The sequence below is a fragment of the Curcuma longa genome, chromosome 13 (genome assembly GCF_044706935.1).
Source record: "Curcuma longa cultivar G26 ecotype Majalengka, Jawa Barat chromosome 13, ITB_CL_G26_1.1, whole genome shotgun sequence".
In the NCBI taxonomy this organism is placed as follows: Eukaryota; Viridiplantae; Streptophyta; class Magnoliopsida; order Zingiberales; family Zingiberaceae; genus Curcuma; species Curcuma longa.
Genome location: NC_133873.1, coordinates 3,319,472 through 3,340,533, shown reverse-complemented (window position 1 = coordinate 3,340,533; position 21,062 = coordinate 3,319,472). Strand labels below are relative to the sequence as shown.

At 37.1% G+C, this 21,062-nt stretch overlaps 1 protein-coding gene across 1 annotated transcript; it reads left to right on the top strand.

Annotated features, from left to right (window-relative positions):
• The first annotated feature begins 372 nt into the window (after window positions 1-372).
• Window positions 373-2,957, top strand: LOC141844509 (putative transcription factor bHLH041). The gene is made up of 8 exons (XM_074732543.1): window positions 373-491; window positions 586-711; window positions 792-897; window positions 981-995; window positions 1,083-1,151; window positions 1,228-1,848; window positions 1,922-2,308; window positions 2,859-2,957. The coding sequence occupies exons 1-8, from the start codon at window positions 373-375 to the stop codon at window positions 2,955-2,957; spliced, it is 1,542 nt and encodes a 513-aa protein (XP_074588644.1).
• Window positions 2,958-21,062: the final 18,105 nt, after the last annotated feature.

Genomic DNA, 21,062 nt, shown 5'->3' with positions numbered 1-21,062 from the left:
AATAACGTAGACAATAATTTTTAAAAAAATATTAATTATGACATAGTAGATTTAAAATGAGATTATATAAAATCTCTCTATGCCACAATTGCAAACCCACACAAACCGTTACTTTCACTTTGCCACCAACTGCTTGGAATCTCTCGGAGACTTCCGTAACCTCTGAATACTTTTCTTCCTGCCTGCTGCGTGCTCCAGTCTTTCTACTTTTCAACGTCGTGTTTTTCCGGTTCATACTTTCTCTCCCTCTCTTTCTCTGACAACAAATCAAATCTATAATTGCACTATATAAATCTAATCTCTTTTCACACAATTCAATCCATCAATAGTAGTTCGAGCGACAATGGGAACCTAATCTCTCTTTGACTCCACATGGATTCCTTTTTCCTCCTCGGCGCCGAAGCTCGGCGCCGGTTTCTGCAGATCGCCGGACGTCTCCTCGGCTGCACGTATATCTGCTCGTGGTCTCCTCTCCGCCAACCCGCGACCACGTACGTTACTTGCAGCTTCTGTTACTCTAGTCAATGAATTAATTGCTCCCGTATGATTGACTGAGATTAGAGCCAGCGCATGCTTCTCCTGCAGCCATTTGGTGTCCAAGGAGGGATGGCACTGCGCGGAAGACAGTGGCCAATCGAGCTCGTCCGCTGCTAGCGTCTCCTTGAGGCTCTTCGAGGCCTACAGGCGATCGCTTTGTGATGTTCACAGCAGGTATATATGCCTTCTCGCAATCGCTGCAACAAAAATCTACTCTTAAAACGTTTAGTAAATGAGATTGCAAGCAGTTCCAGTTCTATTCCTGGTTTGGCCTACAAGGATGGGCTTCCTTACATTCAGTTAACTGATCCGGATATTGTGAACTTGGCTTTCAATCACTCACAAAGACAATTCTATCAGGTGAACACGTAACTGAATATTTGCTTCTTCTTCTTCTTTTTGAGATAATGTCCTAATTGAAGATTCTATATATCATGTTTCAGGAAGCTGGAGTAAAGGTGTTAACAATTTCATTTTAATTCCATTGTTTCGTTTCAGTTATGGATCTTTAAAGACTATTTTTTTAACATGTATATATTTAACAGACAGCAGTTTTTATGGGTTGCAGACATGGAGAAATCGAACTGGGAATCAAAATGCCTACAAATCCAACTGTACTGAGCTTAAACACTTTAATTTGATCCATATCATCAGTACGCTATTACTGAGGTACTGTCCTATAATTTGCAGGTGAATTTGCAGATGAACATTCAACAAGTGTTCAGCGAGGAGTTCATTCGACAATCTGTGGGATCAGACTTGAATCAACCCCTACTAGGAGACCTTGTGACCCTGCCGTCTGAGCCCGGTCAGCTCTCTTCATCTTCCTCGTCTCTTCCGTCTATCTCAGTCGGAAGCCCTTCCGACACTTCGCCTCGTCTTCTCGCTCAACCAAGTCCCCCCTTCATCATGCAACCCTTCAACTTCTCAGCTCCAAGAACAGCTGAGGATGAAGCATTGACAAGAGCAATGCTCGCCGTCATTACTTCTTCCAAGGACATGCCATCTCCGTTGCTCCTGAACCAACAAACAAGCAATCCGATTGGGGCATTCAGGCCTTACTACAACAATCCATTGACTCCTGAAGCGGAACTCGAGCCCAATTGGCACGGCCAGAGAATGATAAAGATAGGACTTCATATGCTCAGAAGAATAAGCGTGATGAAAGCGCAACTGGCCGCTCCGCGAGCACAAGAGTACCAGCAGCCAACGAGAAGCCACTCGCACCATGTCATATCGGAGCGAAAGCGCAGGGAGAAGCTTAATGAACAGTTCAATGCTCTCAAGGCGCTGCTTCCGCTTGAACCGAAGGTACAAACCTCAAACTGCGTGTGCGACACGCGATGAAACAATAAATTTGTGCCTTGATATAAAACTCGTGCAGATCAAGAAAGACAAGGCAACCCTGCTCGTGAACACCAAGAACTACTTGAACCTTTTGAAGACTCAGATCAAGGAACTCGAGGAGAGGAACCGTGTGCTAGAAATTCAAGTCCAAGTACCGAGGAACGACGAAGTCGATGTGTTGATTGCCGATTCAGACGAAAGAATTCAAATTCAAGTTATTCGATTGCCTGAGTCCACATCAGAAGCACAGCAGATTGATCTACGGGTGGTGGTGAAGGAAGAATGCGATATGATTGACTGGGTTATCCGTGTCCTTGAATGCCTCAAAGAGATGACAGGATTAACACTGGTGTCCATGGAAACAAGAACCGTGTCATCTCAGAATAATAGATTTGGAGCAGGAAGTTTCAGGCTGCAAATACAGGTACGTACGTAGGCTAGTCTTAATTAAGATGCTGATGGTATCTCAAACAATTGATATTAGCAAATTAATATAATTAAATGGATTTAATGAATGATTTTCTTACCCATGCAATTCTAATATATCAGCATCTTAATTAAAATAACATTGCAACTAATCATCTCATAATATAATGAATATATGCATGATTTAGGAAACATGTATAAACGTGCTGTGGTGAAGACATCTTTCAATTCTCATATATATCGTATAAATAGTGAATTGTTGTAACATAAAAGGAGATGACAACAAACTCTTATAAATTTGCTTAGTTTTATTAAGAAATATTTAGTCAATAGTGTATTTTTTTATTACTTTACTTTTGGTTTTGTCTAGGCGGCTACTTTAATTTGGTTGTTGAAACCCAATTCGTGTAATTAATGTCTATCGATCGATTTTATTATATTTTTCATATGATGACTTATGTGCATGAAAAATTAGCAGAAAGGTAGCATCTCACTGGAAACTTCCTTAGTTTGATAATGTGATGAATAATGTTGTAATGGAAGTGCAGGCAAGTAGTGATTGGGACGAGGCGACGTTCAAGGAAGCTGTGAGCAACGCCGTCGCTAATGTTTTGGCACGAGTTAGTGACCAGGCCCATCAAACTTGAGTATAGTCAAAGTTCGGTGTATTAGAGATTAAATTTAGGATATATATATATATATATATATATATATATATATATATATATATATATATATATATATATATGCTAGCTAGAATAACACAATTTTGTTTTGGTTTTTTTCTGGTTACTAATAGGGTTTATAAATTAAAGAAAATTAATTCATGTAAGATGGCAGGTTTGACTTGTCAATGTGATGAGCACGTTAACGTTAATTTGTGTTTGATCTAGATTTTACTATGTCGAAGGTGAATATGAAGATTTTCACTATAAAAATACAGGAGTTTTGCGATGAAATTTTACGACGAAAGATTTTCATCGTAAATTAGCGATAAATTTTACAATGACTAGAGTATTCGTTGTCAATTTGCAACGATATTGACGACGACTGTAGTTTAGTTGCCAATTTGGAATAGACCAATTTTTGTCATAAAATTTATCGCCATTTAACAATAAATAAACGAATTCGTCGCCAAATTGGCGACGAATAAGCGAATTCGTCGCCAAATTAGCTACGAATCCGTTATTCGTTGCCAAATTAGCGATGAATCCAATTTTCGTCGCAAGAATTCGTTGCAAAGATGGCTAGATTTAACGAAGAAATGGGGGCATGGGGTCGAACTGCGTGATAAACGCAGGGTATTTGGCATCGCCTTTTGGCGATGAAACTCTGGTTTCGTCACCAATATGGCTAGATTTAACGAAAAAGTGGGTCATGAGTGGGACCGCGTGATAATTTTAGGGTATTTGACGACGAATAAGGTTTCGTTGCTAAATTCGTTGCCAATTTATAAGATCTAAAAATATTAGAGGGTAAATAGCACGTGTCAAAAAATTTTCTTTTTAAAATTTATTTTTTAATTTTAAAATGTGAAAAATAATCACAAAAGCATACATTTATTTGTATTTGGCTCACAGTCTCTCGTTACTACTGCAAAGCCCGCAATCTCTTGTATATACACTCACGAATAGACAATGTTAAATTATTGTCCACTTTGGACTCACGCCCTCATGATTTTATTTTTAGACTTTATCCAAAAGGTCTCATATCAATATAGATATCTCCATCTTATAGCCCCAGGATCTTTTCCATGTATTTTTAATGTAAGACTTTGATTGTATCCCAAGAATCTACCCCTCAAATAAAAGACCATTAGAAGCCTCTCCTAATGGTCCCAACGGACCCCTTACTAGTTTGGATCCCAACTGACCCACCCCCTTAATGGTCCCAACAGTCCCCACATGGCACAATATAAACCTTACTCTGATACTGTTAGATCCTTTGGAATCCATATATATCCCTAAAATGGTATGATATTATCCACTTTGGGCTCACACCCTCATGCTTTTATTTTTGGACTTTACCCAAAAAGCCTCATACCAATATAGATATCTCCATCTTATAACCCTAGGATCTTTTTCATGTATTTCTAATGTGAATTTTTTATTGTATCTCAACAGACAATTCATTATTTATTTATTTTTGAACAACCATTCAGAAGCGGAGATATGCCTTTTACAAAAGATAAGGTGCGGTAACAAGTTTACTCGCCCTTTTGAAGTGAAAGCATGAAAGCAAGAAGCAAAAGTACTACCGACAACGGCGATATATCGAAGTAGCTTTAGGTTGTCGGAGGAGCACAGCGGCACAACGAAGTTTCTTTTGCACGAAACGAAGGCTTGAGGACGTGAGAATTGATGATCGAAGCCTTCTAGTCGAGCCTACTTATATAGACTTTGATTGGTTGATTGATCCGCTTGATAGATCGTTTGATCCCCTCGATAATCATATCCATATCAGGTTTATCGATCGATAGATGTACATGTTCGATCAATCGAACTTGGATTCTGCCACTGCCTTTCTGCCATGTCAGCATTTTGACACAATCCTTGGCCACATCAGTCTTATAGGTCTTATCCTTGACTGCGCAAACTGCCATGTTAGCGCGTCAAAGATTATCCTTTGCCACATCAATCCTTTGTGACTGATTTTGTCCACATCAACCACCACGTCAGCACTTCAAAAGCCTCAATTGCCAAGTCACATACTCGTTCCACCTCAGTGTCCGATCGACTGAACCTTATCGTTCGATCGCCCAAATGGTTCAGTTGATCAATAATTCCAGTTCAATCGCTCGAACGCTATAACACCGAGTTAGCACAATATAGCAAGTAATATATGAAAAATAGATTAGGACAGTTAATAAACTATACAATCTCAACTTCAAAATTTGAGTAGGACCTTAGTCGGATTGTCACCTAGGTGTGTCCGTATGATGAGAACTCATCCTTATTTGTATTTCTCTTAAGGACATCTCCATTTCAGGAGTTTACTTTAACTTACCTTGTATCAAATATTAAGTTCAATTGACATATTAAAGCTGCATTTGTTCGATGTCAGATCCCTTGATTATCTACCAGATCTTTCCTTGACTCAAAATCTGATTCTTGCTGGCCCATCAAGTTCATCACGCCAGATATCAGGTCTAGCTGACCTATTTAGATTTTCTATCTAAAGTTTAGTTAAGTCTTCATTATCTAGTATGTGATCTATCTTAAATCTGACTTATTAAATCTTTTTTGTTAACTTTTACACATTTAACACAACTTATCTATCTACGAGATAACTTAACTTTAAATTTTTACGCAAGTCAAAACTTAGATTCAATTATAATGCTTTCTGCACCAACCAATTGATTATGTCTGCGTTATGTCTAGATTTTAGTTACTGCTTCAACTTTATGCTTGTTCATGCATGTTGCTGCATTTCTCTGTCTCTTTCTTCTTGCTGCGTTTCTTCTCTCCTTCTCTAGTCCACATCACAAAAGGATCGCTGTGGAATATATAGCTACGTTGAGGAGTTAGGCAAGAAATATCGGCTAACTAATAGTACAAAAGGTGCTTCTTTAGTTGGTGTATTTCACGTAATTCGTTGCAGAAAAAAAAAAGAAGAAGAAGAAGAGATCGAATGGATGGAATCGTGTAGTTAGGGCTGGTTCGGTACGGTATATCGAATTTTGTATACGATACCGTATATCGTACTGAAAATTTCGGTATAAAAAAATCTATACCGTTACCATACCGAAAATTTGGTATACCGGAATTTCGGTATTTTCGGTATACCGAAATACCGAAATACCGAATTTTCAGTATATTACACCGAAAATATTGAAAATTTTGGTATACTGATAATTTTGGTACGGTATTATACCGAAAATGTTGCTATACCGAAATACCGAACAATAATAATTGCGTACCGTTACCGATACTGAAAATTTCGGTACGGTATAATACCGTACCGAATTTTTCGGTATACCGAAATTTTCGATATGGACGGTAAATATCGATATGGTATGTGCGGTATACCGAAAATTCGGTATTTTTTCCCACCCCTACGTATAGTAACTTTTGATAGATAGGGAAGCACGTCAACGATTCGGTTTGACTCGGACCTTTGTTTACAAGATATTTTAATGTATTTTTAAAAGAGTTTCTTGATTTTGAAAAGTAAATAATTTTTTACTTTAAATTTATTTGAAATTTGTTGATTGAGTATACAAGTTGCCATCGTTGACTCGATTCAAATGGAGTCAATTTAAGGACGTAAAATCTAGTTTAGAATGGAGTTTTATCTCATTTAATTTCAATTTTAAAAGTATCTAAAAAAGCACCCCGGTGCATTTAATTCCCAAAATGCTCTTTTTTCTAAAAAATATAAAATAGTAAAAAAAAAAAAACTTCTCCGATTGTGATCCGCGTGACTAGCAGTTGCAAAGTCACGATCAACATTGTGATTTTTTGTGACCACCCATCACACCAGTCTAAATCGGAGGGGTTATTTTATTATTTTACAATTTTTTTAAGGAATGAGTATTTTGAAAATTCAATATGTTATTTTGATAAATATAAAAATTTTGATGCGACTTTTAATTATTTGTGAAAGCTGAGTGCTAAATTGCTGTTAAATTTAAAGTTGATTCGAAATCAATTGGTTAATTCAAAGGCGACGAAGTTTACAATAAATATTCATTGAATTAAATAGTATAAAAATATTAATATTTAAATTTTAAAAAAAATATATATATATATTTATAATATTCGAATTCGATTTGAATTTTAAAAATATAAATAATTTTTATTCAAATTTAATTAAAATAAAATTTAAATTTGAGTTGAAGTTGTTCGAATGTATATCACCTGAGGCAACCTCCTATAATGGGCCAGTCTGGTACTATTGTTCCCATGGGCCAATAAACCACTTTTTCAATCTCTTTTGTTCGTTGCAAATGAAGGCATTCTTGGAAAAGTGAACGTAAAATAAAGAAAATGAATGAAAATAGATCCAATATCAATGAGAGATTATATATATATTACAACAAGAACAATATATATATATATATATATATATATATGAGACTCTCTTTTATGTGTACTCTTATAGAGAATAACCTAATTAACTCATGTGTGTGAGTGTGACCTTTGTATATTGAATGTCAAATCGATTGAGATAAAAATTACTTATAATTTATTTTATCACCTTAGCGGCCCCACACGATCGACCTCACGACCATTTATGAGGAGGTAAATTGAGAAACTACAGTTGGCTACGACGGATGAGGATATTGTCTCGGCTTAGTCAAGATTCGAACCCTTGCCCTCTCTACAAGTCTACTCCGTCATAACCAATTCAACTATGCCCCAAGGGCAACTTCTTTAACTTACATCTAGATGCTTTGAATCTTAGATTCTAAATTCTCTAGTTGCACAATGTATATTGTTTCATCTATTTCTCCATTGAGAAATGCAATTTATGTTCATTTGGTGCAGTTTTAAAGTATAATGAGTTATGAGTATCATGATTACTCTAAAGAAACATTTCATTGAAACATATGAAATATTTTTATAATCAATACTTTTGAGTAAAATCTTTGGCAATAAGGTGAGCCTTATACTTTTCAACATTATCTTTCGAATGTCATTTGATTTTAAAAACACATTTACAACCAATCGGTTTCGCTCAATAATTCTACAAGTTTTCATACAATATTTTTCACCATATACTTCATCTATTCCTTTATGACTTTGATCCACCATTTCAAATTAGGGCATTATTTGATGTGATGGAAAGATGTATGATCACTTTACAATCCTGTATCAAATTCATGCTTTTTGAGACAAATAACATAATTATTTAAAATTGTCAATTCCTTTTTCTAGTAGATGTCCTTAAAAGTACTTGAGGTGGTTGAGGTACTTCCTCAATCACAGGAGGTGATATGTCAATTTGAGTGCATGGTCCTTCCAATTGTGTTGGAGGTAGCACAGGAACATCGTAATTGACAACTCTTTGTGCATTTGTAATTCTAATAGTGTTAGAAATCATTACCCTATTATCGTCAGTTGCAAGAGCAGTAATCATAGTAAGAACACCAATGTTTTCTTCTTCAAAGGCTATATTCCTCACTAAAGTGCTGTCACAATCTTCAATTAATTTAATATTTTTCATTTCGAAAAAAGACAGGGTCATAAAATTGAAAACCTCTAGACCATTCAAAGTAACCTACAAAACAACAACCAATAGCTTGAATCCAATTTCCTTTCATTATGTCAATATGACTTAACCTCAGTTAAACATCCCCAAACGTGTAAATGTTCGATACTAAGCCTTTTACTCATCCAAAATTCATAAGGGATCTTTGACATTACCTTACTAGGCACTTTATTCAGTAAGTAAACTGCAGTCTTAATTGTTTCACCCCATAAAGAGTCTAGTAAAAGAAGTGAAACTCACCGTGTTTCTCACCATATCTTTTAGAGTTTGATTTCATCGCTTAGCTACATCAATCTGATATGGTTTACTAGGTATGGTATACTGAAGAGCTATCTTGCATTCAGCAAGGTTAGCAAAGGGCCCAAGACATTATTCTTGGGATTCATCATATACCTCATAATCTGACCACCACTGTCAAATTTCATACTTTTTATATTCTTGTCTAGTTTATTTTGAATTTTAATTTTGAAGAGTTTAAAAGTGTTTGAGGATCGTGACTTTTCACAAATAAGGTATAAATATGTTGGCAGTTTCTGTAACCACCACCACGCTTATCCACCGCTACCACGCACGCCCACCATGCACCCCACGGAGTGCACGTTCTGCACTCCGTGGAGGATGCGACCTCTCCGTATTAAAGGGAGAGGAAAGCCCTGAGCGCAAGAGGTGAGCGATCTTACCATGTGCGTCCAAGCGAAGCATCAAAGAAGCGCCTACGTTGTGCGAGTGAGTGTCCAAGCAGAGGGAAAGTGATGGCCGGAGAAGATCTGTGAACGCCAAAACCAGCGGATTTGGTTTGTGAAAATTTGAGGTGCTTTCCTCGTGATCGTTCCTCCGACACAATCAATCTCAATTGGAGTTTCTCGCTACAACATATTCAAATCAACATTGGTATCAGAGCATTCTATTGTAATTTTTACCTGTTAGCATTTGCCCCAATTTCTCCTGTTCCTATTCTGGCTGACTTCACAAGCGGCAGCGCATAGGCGCTGCCCGCATTTTTCTATTCCGCGTACAAGCCTGCTGTGATTTCGGCATGGTTAGCGCCGGCAAAGCTAGTGCCGGCAAGGCAAGCGCCGGCGAGGCTGGCACAGGCGACAGATTTGGGCAGATGGGCAGCGTTTTTGGGAAAGAACAGAGAGAGGTGGTTGGTGGAAGAAGAGGTCGACGTGTTTTTAAACTTGCTCCTTAGTCCATTTGCTCCTTCAAAGGTTACCTTATCGTTTGTCTCAGATTTTAAAACTTGCTCCTTGGTCCATTTGCTCCTCCGAATAAGTCTTTCTTTTGTATCTCTTGGGGCTTCAAATCCTCCATTAAAGTAAACTATTGCTCTATATCCATCTTCAAGAAATACTTCATTCTTGATTTCTAATGATCAAAACCTCCTAATTCAAATGGTGGAGGTACTCAGATATTAAATCCAAATCCATTCCGAGGATCCAATCCAAAATTCGAGCTCCCTTTAGTGTTGACTTCTTTCGATAGTCAATTGGATAACTTGTTGTTATCGAAGATCTCAAACTCGTACCTTCTTCTTTTGCCTCTAGCTTTGTGCTCCTTTCAGTGGTTAGTCCAATGAGGAGTGGTTTGACTCTGATACCACTTGTTAGGAGTGATGTAGGATAGAGGGGTGAATAACTTTGAACGTTTCTTGTCTTGATTTTGTACTCGTCGTTTGAATAGGCAGTGGAAACTTGAATTAAAACTGACGCAACACCTTGATTTTACTTGTTATCTATTTCCTTGAGGCGACTAGTCCAATACCCTACTCTTAATGATCTCCCTCCACTATGAACTTTTTCTTTGCAGATACTTTTCAAAGGTGGAGAAGTCTCTTACAACAAACATAACAAGAAAATAAATACAAATACAATCAAAGTAAAATACTTACATGAATATGCTTTGAGTGCTCTTTTGTTGCTTGAAATTGCCTCTTATCAGTTTGAAAATGCACTAGCACTTCGTTCTCAAACCTCTAAGAACTAGCCCCATAAAATCTCCATGAAACTCCCTTTTCTAGGGTTGCATTTGAGTTGATTTTTGCCAATAATCGATTGACCTTTCTCACTAATTGATTACCACATCAGATCTAACCGTTTAAACCTACAGAACAACTATTTTTGCTTTACCAATCAATTGCACCATTCAATTCTAAAGTATTTTATTCACTGTTAAATAAGCTACCAATCGATTTTCCATCTCAAGTAGCTGTTAGAACCGATGGAATCAAAATATCTCCACAATGACATAATATTGTTTACTTTGGGGCCTAAGTCCTCATGACTTTGTTCTTGGGCTCTCTCCAAAAGGCCTTATACAAATGGAGATATCTTCTATCCTTTTAAACTCATGATCTTTTCCATGTATTTTAGATGTGAGACTATATTTGCACCCTTGCAACCCAATAATTCCCCCCTCAAACAAAGGACCACAGGCCCCCCTCAAACGAAAAGCCTCCGTTTGATGTCCGAATCCTCTACCCACCAGGACTTTCTACCCCTCAGTTCACTTGACCTACTAGGACTTCCTGCCCCTCAGTCCACATGACCTACTAGGACTTCTTGCCTAGTCGCAATTAGGACTTTCTGTCCCTCGGTTCACCCGACCTACTATGACTTCCTGCCTCGCCGCAACTAGAACTTTCTACCTGGTGTCTGGTCCTCTTGATTCAGACACAAGAGCATCCACTTCCTTTGTTTTAAGGTTCAACCCACATGGTTAGATCTGGATCATGGCTCTTCCGACGGTTAATCCGGTGAAGAGCGGCCTTGCTCTGATACCATTTGTTAGAACCGATGGAATCAAAATATCTTACAATAGCATGATATTGTCCACTTTGGGCCTAAACCCTCATGGCTTTATTCTTGGGCTCTCCCCAAAAGGCCTCACACCATTGGAGATATCTTCCATCCTTTAAATCCATGATCTTTTTCATGTATTTTAGATGTGGGACTATGTTTGTGTTAGATTTGAGAGGTGTCCTAAGACAATCGCCTTACGGTTATACTATTTATTAGATAAATAGCAATTCACTATTTGAATGCACATTCCATATGTGTTTGATAGGATCTTAAACTCGAATACTGAATGTCCGTAATATGATTCATAGCATGAGAGAATTTATGATTGGATTACAAATCATGAGCATCTCTACATGTGCAATTATGAACGTATTAAAATTATCCCTAGTCAAGGAATTGATGAGCACGGACGTCATCGATTCTGTCGAGACTAGCACGTTTAGACTCCTTGGTTAGCTAAGCAGCCGATCTCATTGCTGTCGACATTAGATGTTGAGAGTTAAACGTGGATGCTGGTTAAAGGTAACCAGTTCATTGGAGTGACCTGCTTTGAGACTTCATATGGTTTGATATATATATATATGTCAATGAAGATCGATCTCAGTGCAGTTTAAGTGCGAGTTTCCTTTGACTTGCGGTATTCAAGTCACTTTGGTCATGGAAGCTTATACTTTGACATCTTAAGTAAGCATCTCCAAGGAGGTGTGGACCCGAGATGATTGGGTATAAGTTGAAGTGTCCGAAGGTGTTTGAATAGCCCACAGAGGATTCACCGCTCCTTGGAAAAGGAGACGTATACCCTGCGGCCTCTTGTCAGGATTGTTACTAAAAGTCTTTGGCCAAAGCATTACATGTTAAGAGTACGAGACTCTTGGACACATGTACAAGTAACTTGAATCCACAGGACAAAAAAACAGCTTGGGCTAGGTGTGACATAGTCAGCCTAGTGGGGACCACACATAGACCATGTCCTGAACCAAGCGGGTATAAGACGGCGAAAGGAACGAGACACGATTCAGTAAAGTTGTTGAAGGGTTTAGAAGATGTTCTAGAATCAATCGTTGATTTTCCGATCAATTGGGGATCATGATATACTACTAGGTGTCACTCATGATCGTTCTGTAATTCATGGTTAATTACGGACGGCCAACATAGCCGGGAACCTATTGGGTCACACGCACAACAAGTTCTCCGAAAGACTTAATTACGAGTTTGAGAATTAGATTCTCAGAACGAGAGAGACAAAGTCTGGCTGAACCAGACAATGGACAAAATGATGGAACTCGTCTTGCGAAGACGAAATGGATGAAATTGATTTCGTTCAAATCAGAGATCGTTTGATTACTGAACCAAACGATACGGTTTTGAACCGAATTGAACTAACTTGGTTTGGTTCATGATGAAAGAGATTTTGGCAAAACGGATATGATAAGGAGATTTGTCTTGCGAAGACGAAACAAACAAAACTGATTTGAGTCAAATCGGAGTTCGTTTGGTTAGTGAACCAAGCGAACCAAGTTAGAATTTGGTTTGCTACAGTAACAAACCAAAACTCAAGTCCGGTTCAGGCTAAACCAGTTGACCAAACCCTATTTGATCCGGTTCATCCAAGCCTTTATTACTGTTTGCTTCTGGGGTCTTTTTTTGGGCGCCGATTCTTTCTTCCCTACCGCGACAAAACAGAAAGGGGCGTACAGTGCTTCTTCCCCGCGGCGCAGGACGGTGCTCGCGCGAGAGGAGCTCTGCTGGCGGCGCTTCTCCGCCTGGCAACGTTGCTCTGCCCGGTGCCACTGCTCCGTCTGTCAAGGTTGCTTGAAGGTCCGATGCTGTGGCTGGCTTATCGCCGGTGTGATGGTGCCACCGGACCGGAGAGAAGCTACTGCGGTCGTCGCTGCTGGAAGAACCGTCGGAGAAGCAAGACGCCGAAGAGCCCTAGCTCTTCATCCTCTCACCCACGTCTCCATGTCGCCATTGTGTGGATCTTCTTCCTCTCTCGCGTAGGCCGTCAGCTGGTCACGGGAGAGCAGCGAGACCCAGCCTCTTCCTCCATCTACGCGATCAGAGGAGCAACAGCATGGAAGCTCTGTTCTTCTTGCCCGATCACAGGATTCTTTTTCCCTTGTTTGGAATCGATCGCAAGCTGCTTGCTGTTCGCTGCTGGACCCACTGTCGGAGGAAGGTTGCTGTCGGAGAGGATGCTACAGGAGAGGACGTCGTTGGAGATGGCTGCTGACCAGAAGAAACAGAGAGTTTTCCTTCTGTGCCTTTTGTGTTGTCGATTGGAAGAATACAGGAAGTCAATTAGTTGCCTCCTATTTTCTTCTCGTGAACAGTAAATAATAGGCGACAAAGGAAGTGTTGTTGATCGATGAAATGTTTATCGAGAACAATTATTATCGGAAAAATTATTCCATCGTTACTGGAATAAGTTTTTCGGTTGTTTGTCCTATTGTCGGTCAATAGTTGACTACCGATAAACTACATCGGGAATATAATTCTCGATGATAGTTAGAAAGCCTCGGAACGATCGCGATAAATGTTGTTGCAAGGTTTCCGGAATAAGGCTTCTCTCGATTCGATCGTCGTCGATCGTCGGCTAGTACCGAAGACGATGATGTGACTCGTGGTTTCCGAAGCCGTCCAGATGGGAGTTTGGCGTGGATCACCAATAGAGGCAGGACTCGGACGAGGATCGCTCGATTGATTCAACACGGCTCAACATCGTCATCGCGAGGTACACGTTTAGAATAATTTTATTCTGCAAATTTTAATTATGCAAGTAGAATAAATTTTATTCTGAAAATTTTAATTTCCTGCCATGCCTTGTACTTGTTATTACCTGCTATGCATGCGTGTGTTGTGATAATATTAGTTTTAATTATCTGTTATATTTCCGCTGCGCACGTTTTTAAAACGTGTTAACACGCGCATTGCACCGGGACGATCCCAACAGTTTGCACCCTTGCAACCTAACAACAGCAAACTCAGAATTTCGAGTTTAGAATTTGTCAATCGATTGCTAACCCTAATTTCAGTCTTTTCAAGGCTGAATTCATGTCTTTCTTAGTATCTGCATGACCTCAACCTACCAAGACTTCTTTAGCTAAACATATGGTCACCCTTGGCCTATCGAGACTTTTTATTGCTTAATATTTGATCAACCTTGACCTAATGAGACTTCATCATTGCTTAGTATCTGATTTATCTCAATCTTCCATGATTTTGTTATTGCCTAGCATCCCGTCAATCTTGACCTACCCGATTTTCTTACTCATGCTAAGTGTCTAGTCCTCCGTGACCCAGTTGGACTTTTTTCATGTCAATTTTCTGTTGGACTTTCGATCACCAAGTGTTCGGTCAATCTCAATCCACTTGAACTTTTCTCTTATTAATTTTATGTTAAACTTTTGATCATTAAGTGTTATCTTGATCCACTTGGACTTTCTTCTATTGTCAAGTATTTAGTCAATTTTGACTTATTTGACATCGAACTAACATATTAATTAAACATCAAAATCCAACTCAAACTTGATCAATTTGGTCGATCTTGATCTGACGTCGATTGCACCAATATTTAGGCCTTCTTTGACCTATAACATTATAATATTGGAGCGAGGTGATTAAGTTCAACTTTAAAGAGCATTTTATTAATGATAAGCTAAATTTGTGCAAGGTTTTGCTTTTTGATTTTCATACGGTTTTAACAACAACTCAATGGCTCTACATTCAATTACATTTCGTAGCCATGCATTCTCTTTTAAATGATTGTATATCAAATATTTAAAATTTTTTCAAAGACTTTGAAAAATTTTAATCATTTTATTAAGATTATTTTTATCTTTTACCTCATCAAAATTTGAAATTATTTAAATATTTATTTAATTGATATTATGATATTATTTTTATTTGAATTAAGTTTATATATTCAATTAAATCAAGAAAAATTAATCATTATTATTCTGTCCAACATCAATTTAACTTAAATATTCTTAGACTTTGAGAATGTCATATTGTAGCCAAGTTTCTTATGCAGCTACTTGATTAGTGAAAAACTAAGCAAAGATCTTGTTTACTTGGTTTCATGGAGCTGAATTCTAAAGAATTGTGCCTTTGTATCAGATTTTTGGAAATTGTAGATGCAAAGAATAATATATCACAGGAACAAAGAGGGAAAAGTCTATCAATTCCATCTTAGAAGCTCCATAGCTGATCTTGCCATGTATAAGAGTCTCTATGATTTAGGCCTGAGCCCTGTTAAAATTGCAATTGCTGCAACAGGAAGCTGAAGGAACAAGAGTATAAGACTCAGTTTTAATTCTGAAATTCTTGAGCAGGGTTTATGGACCTGATTTTTGAGTTTCTGAATTTAAAAGTTCGTCAAGCTTCAATGCAATTCAGAAAGATCCAAGTGCTGCTATGGGACTTGGGAATGAAGCAGAATGTTGAAAGAGATAAAAAGAAATGTTGGAAGCTGGTTTAAAGGCAAGAACTGAAATGCAGGAAGTCAAATTTTCATGGCAAGATATAAGAAATGATGACATGACATATGATATGAGACACATAACATGACAAATATGACATGCTAATAAAAATACCTAGATTTTCAATCTAAGTATTATCAATTAATTTTTATGCCAAATATGCAATTTGACATAAACAACTTATCTCCTTCAAATGTGTCAAAAACTCAGACTTGACACACTTTATGATTCTATTATATTTGTGTCAAATTTGATCAATTTCAAGACTTCAATTCTTATTGACACATTATAAACTCCTCAAGGATAATATTTAAATCTTCAATTCATTCTCAAGATATCACAATACCTTTAAAATATCCTAAAATATCAACTTTACTATGGTTGGGTTAACTACCCTTCCAATTAAAGTTGGCACATCCTATACCCATTTAATGTGATGAAAAGATCATATTCTTAGAAACTCAATATCTATTGGAGCTTTTTGGGTGTACTAGGTACTCACTAAAGATTCCCTAGATACACTAATGAATCCCTAGACTTCTAGAAGTCTTAGTCATGCTAGTCTTTTCAAGGTCAACATTAAGGATAACCTCTCTTGTAATCTTGACTTGACTCCTAGACCTAGGGTTAGTTCCATAACTATATGGTACTTTTATTAGGACTTTGCTAGCTAGAAGGGGGTTGAATAGCTTAAATCACTTCTCGTCTTGAAGTTGGGCAACAAAAATCTTGAAGCGACACAAGCATGGCTAACTCAAATGATTTTACTTGGTATTCGTCTCCTTGAAGCAATTAATCCAAGAGTCCACTCCTAGCTCTCATATTCTACTAAATCTTCTCCTTCTCGGTCAAATCCCAAAGGCAGAGAAACCTTCTTACAATAAGATTACATGAATATAATAGTAAAAATGAAGCAAGAAGAAGTTATAATGAATTAGTTGAGAGAGATGACTTCTTTTTCTTCAAATGCTTGCACTAATGAAGGAGGTTGAGCTCAAGCTCTCCTTAGCAAGAAGATAACACGAAAACCTTGGCTTAAGATTAGATCTCTACCTCCAAAACATTCCCCATTTTGCTTTTACATGAAGGCTTAACTCGAACTACTGCTTTTCAACCATCAATTGATTGATAAACACTATCAATCAATTGATATGGTCTCCAAAAACTATTTATGCAGTTGAAAGACTATTGAATCTTCTGAAACTTGCCTGATTATATCAATAATTTGAACATCAATTGATTGATATGACATATATCAATTGATTGTTACCAATTAGACTAATCTTGCAACCAGATCGACGTGCTTCTATTTGGTTCTGATCGACATTAGTCGATTGATGTCTATTATCAATCGATTAATGACATCAGTCAAATCGAACAATCACATTTGATAAGCTTCTATTCAGTTCCTGATCGACAGTAGTCGATTGATGTCCACTATTAATCAATTGATATCATAAGTCGAATCGAACAATTGCATTTGATAAGTTTCTGTTTAGTTCCTAATCGACATCAGTGGCCAGTTGCATTTGATAAACTTTTGTTTGATTCTTAATCGACATCAGTGGATTAATATCCACCATCAATCGATTGATGTCATTAGTCAAATCGAACAGTCATATTTGATAAGCTTATGTTCGGTTCCTGATCGACATCAATTGATTGACAAACATCACCAATCAATTGATACTTCGATCTGAGCCCTTTCATCTATTTTTCAGAGTATCAATCGATGGATATGTATATCAATCAATTGATTCTCTTCTGTTATCCCTTCTAAGAGTTGAATTCGCCTAATCATCTAAACTACCTAAGTACATGATGCCAGATGAACCTTCTGTTCTCTGGACTTTCGTGTCTGAGCTTCCTCATCTCTGGATCTTCATCCACCCTTGCCACAAATCTGCAATCTGCTCAAATTTCCTCCTTTTTCCAAGAATTTAATCCTCGATCTTCTTTGACTTTCCTTGCCTTGCATTTGGTCTTCCTACCTACATAGATTTCCTGTTACTAAAAATCTGGTCTTGGACATTCTTGGACTTTTCTTGTCTTGAATTCGGTCTCCAATCTGCGAGGACTTTCCCTGCACACTCGTATGGTATGAAGTCATACTTTTCTTAAACTTAGGTTTGTATCCCAAATTTTTTTTCCTTAAATGACTCTTGTCTACCTAAACATATGTTTTGCTTCTTAAACTCTAATCACTTAGAGTTCTTGCCTAGAGTATTTTCTACCTTCCTATCCTTAAGTAAGGTTGCTCTAGCATGATGTGACCTAATACTTTCCTTAGGTCTATCATAATTCTTATTTTTATAATAATTGACACTAAGATGATAAAATATATTTTAAACATGTTCGTTATCATGATATAAGGAAAATACATTATGAAATGATACCTTAAGTTTGCCCTTAGAAGCTCCCCCTTGATTTGAGTTTCCTTGTTGGTCATTACTTTGGTGTCTCCCCCTTGGGCATTGATTCCGATAGTACCCTCGTTGATTGCATGAGAAACACACAATATGCTCTTTTCCTTTGCGTGTCAAGGTATCGATCTCCTTTGACTTCTCTTTTGCCCTTTGTGCCACTTGAACCTTCTTGTTTGTCAATTTGAGACATTTACTCTTATAATGTCCCTTTTTCCTACACTCAAAATATATTATATGATCTTTATTTTTTATAGTTGAAATTGTTATGCCTTCTTTAATCGTAGGAGTTGCATCTGCTTCATCTTTATCGACTCTGAGTGTTGAGAGTTCATCTTGCTCCAATGTTGTGATTTATCCTCCCCCTCAACTCTTGAGGTGGATGCTTCTTCAAGTTCATCATCCATCTTGGAAATTGAGTGCCTCTCGATTCTAAAATTTTCAATTCTTGAGCCGATGAGTCTCTCTCCTTAGACTCATCTTCACTTTACGTTGTAATTGGATCTTCATGAAGCTTTATTAGCTTCGTCCACAATCCCTTAGCATTTTGATATTCACCTATCCTACATAAAACATTGTTAGGGATCAAATTAACTAAAATTTTAGTTACCTTATCGTTTGTCTCAGATTTTTAAACTTGCTCCTTAGTCCATTTGCTCCTATGAAGAAGTCTTTCTTTTGTATCTCTTGGAGCTTCAAATCCTCTATTAAAGCAAACTATTGCTCTATATCCATCTTCAAGAAATACTATTTTTTTGATTTCTAATGATCAAAATCTCCTAATTCAAATAGGGGAGGTACTCGAATATAATATCTGAATCCATCTTGGGGATCCAATTCAAAATCTGAGCTCCCTTTAGTGTTGATTGTTTCGACCGTCAATTGGATAACTTGTTGTTATCGAAGATCTCAAACTCACACCTTCTTTTTTTTCCTCTAGCCTTGTGCTCCTTTCGGCGGTTAGTCCAATGAGGAGTGATTTAACTCTGATACCACTTGTTAGGACTGCGTAGGCTAGAGGGGTGAATAATTTTGATCGCTTCTCGTCTTGATTTTGTGCTCGTCGTTTGAATACGCAGTGGAAACTTGAATTAAAACCGACGCAACACCTTGATTTAACTTGTTATCCCCCTCCTTGAGGCGACTAATCCAAATCCTACTCCTAAGATCTCTCTATATTATGAACTTTTTCTTTTCAGATACTTTTCAGAGGCGGAGAAGCCTCTTACAATAATTCTTGCAACAAACACAATAAGAAAATAAATACAAATACAATCAAAGTAAAATACTTACATGAATCTTGCTTTGAGCGCTCTTTTGTTACTTGAAATTGTCTCTTTTTGTTGATTCGGCATTAGCACTTCGTCCTCAAACCTCCAAGAACTAGCTCCTTAACATCTCCACAAAACTCCCTTTTCTAGGGTTGCATTTGAGTTGATTTTTACCTATCAATCGATTGACCTTACTTACCAATTGATTACCACATCAAATCCAACCATTTAAACCTACAGAATGACTAGCTATTTTTACTTAACCAATCGATTGCACAATCGATTGCTTTAGACCAATCGATTGTACCACTTGATTCCAAAGCATTCTATTCATTGTTAAATAAGATACCAATCAATTTCCCATCGATTGCTCAAGCAACAAACTCAAATTTTGGAATTTAGAGTTTGTCAATCGATTGCTAACCCTGATTTTAGTCTTTACAAGGCTAAATTTGTGTCTTTCTTAGTATCTATTGGCCTCAACCTACCAAGGCTTCCTTAGTTTATCATATAGTCACCCTTGACTTGTTGAGACTTTTTGTTGCTTAATATTTGATCAATCTTGACTTAATGAGACTTCATCATTGTCTAGTATCCAATTTATCTCAACCTACTAGGATTTCGTTGTTGTCTAACATCTAGTCAATCTTGACCTACCAGAATTTCCTCACTCATGCCAAATATCCTCTGTGGCTCAGTTGGACTTTCGATCACTAAATGTTTGATCAATTTTGACCCACTTGGACTTTCTTCTTACCAACTTTCCGTTGAACTTCCGATCACCAAGTATCCAGTCAATCTTGATCTACTTGGACTTTTCTCTACTGTCAAGTCTTTAGTTAACTTTGACTTACTTGACATCGAACTAACATATTGATCAAATATCAAATTCCAACTTAAACTTGATCAATCTGGCCAATCTTGATCTAATGTCGATTGCACCAATATTTAGGCCTTCTTCGACCTATAACATTATAATATCAGAGCGAGGTGATTCAAGTTCAACTTTAAAGAGCATTTTATTAATGATAAGCTAAATTTGTGCAAGGTTTTACTCTTTGATTTTCATACGGTTTTAAAAACAACTCAATGGCAATGATTCTACATTCAAGTTACATTTCGCGGCCATGCATTCTCTTTTAAATGGTTGTATATCCATAATATATAGGATGCGTGTTGTAGGGAATTAATCCATAATTTTCAGATATCTTAATTTTTTACTCAAATTAAATTATGAGATCCATAATATATCAAATCAAAATTTGTTCAGATATTTATTTTTGTTATTAAGTGTAATCCGTAATAATTTAATCTTAGACTCAAAAAAATATTATTTAAAATATTTTCGAAAGCTCCAAAAAATTTTAATCATTTTATTAAGATTATTTTCATCTTTTATATACCTCATCATAATTTTGAGATTATTTAAATATTTATTTAATTGATATAGACATTATTTGTATTTGAATTAAGTTTATTCAATTAAATCAATTAAGAAGAATTAATCATTATTATCCCGTCCAACATCAATTTAATTTTAAGTATTCCTAGACTTTGAAAATT

Coding starts and splice junctions, on each gene's coding strand:
- LOC141844509 (XM_074732543.1), top strand. CDS start 373: ATGGATTCCTTTTTCCTCCTCGGCGCCGAAGCTCGGCGCCGGTTTCTG. Junction 492..585: donor CTCCGCCAACCCGCGACCAC/GTACGTTACTTG, acceptor CTTCTCCTGCAG/CCATTTGGTGTCCAAGGAGG. Junction 1,152..1,227: donor AAATGCCTACAAATCCAACT/GTACTGAGCTTA, acceptor TATAATTTGCAG/GTGAATTTGCAGATGAACAT.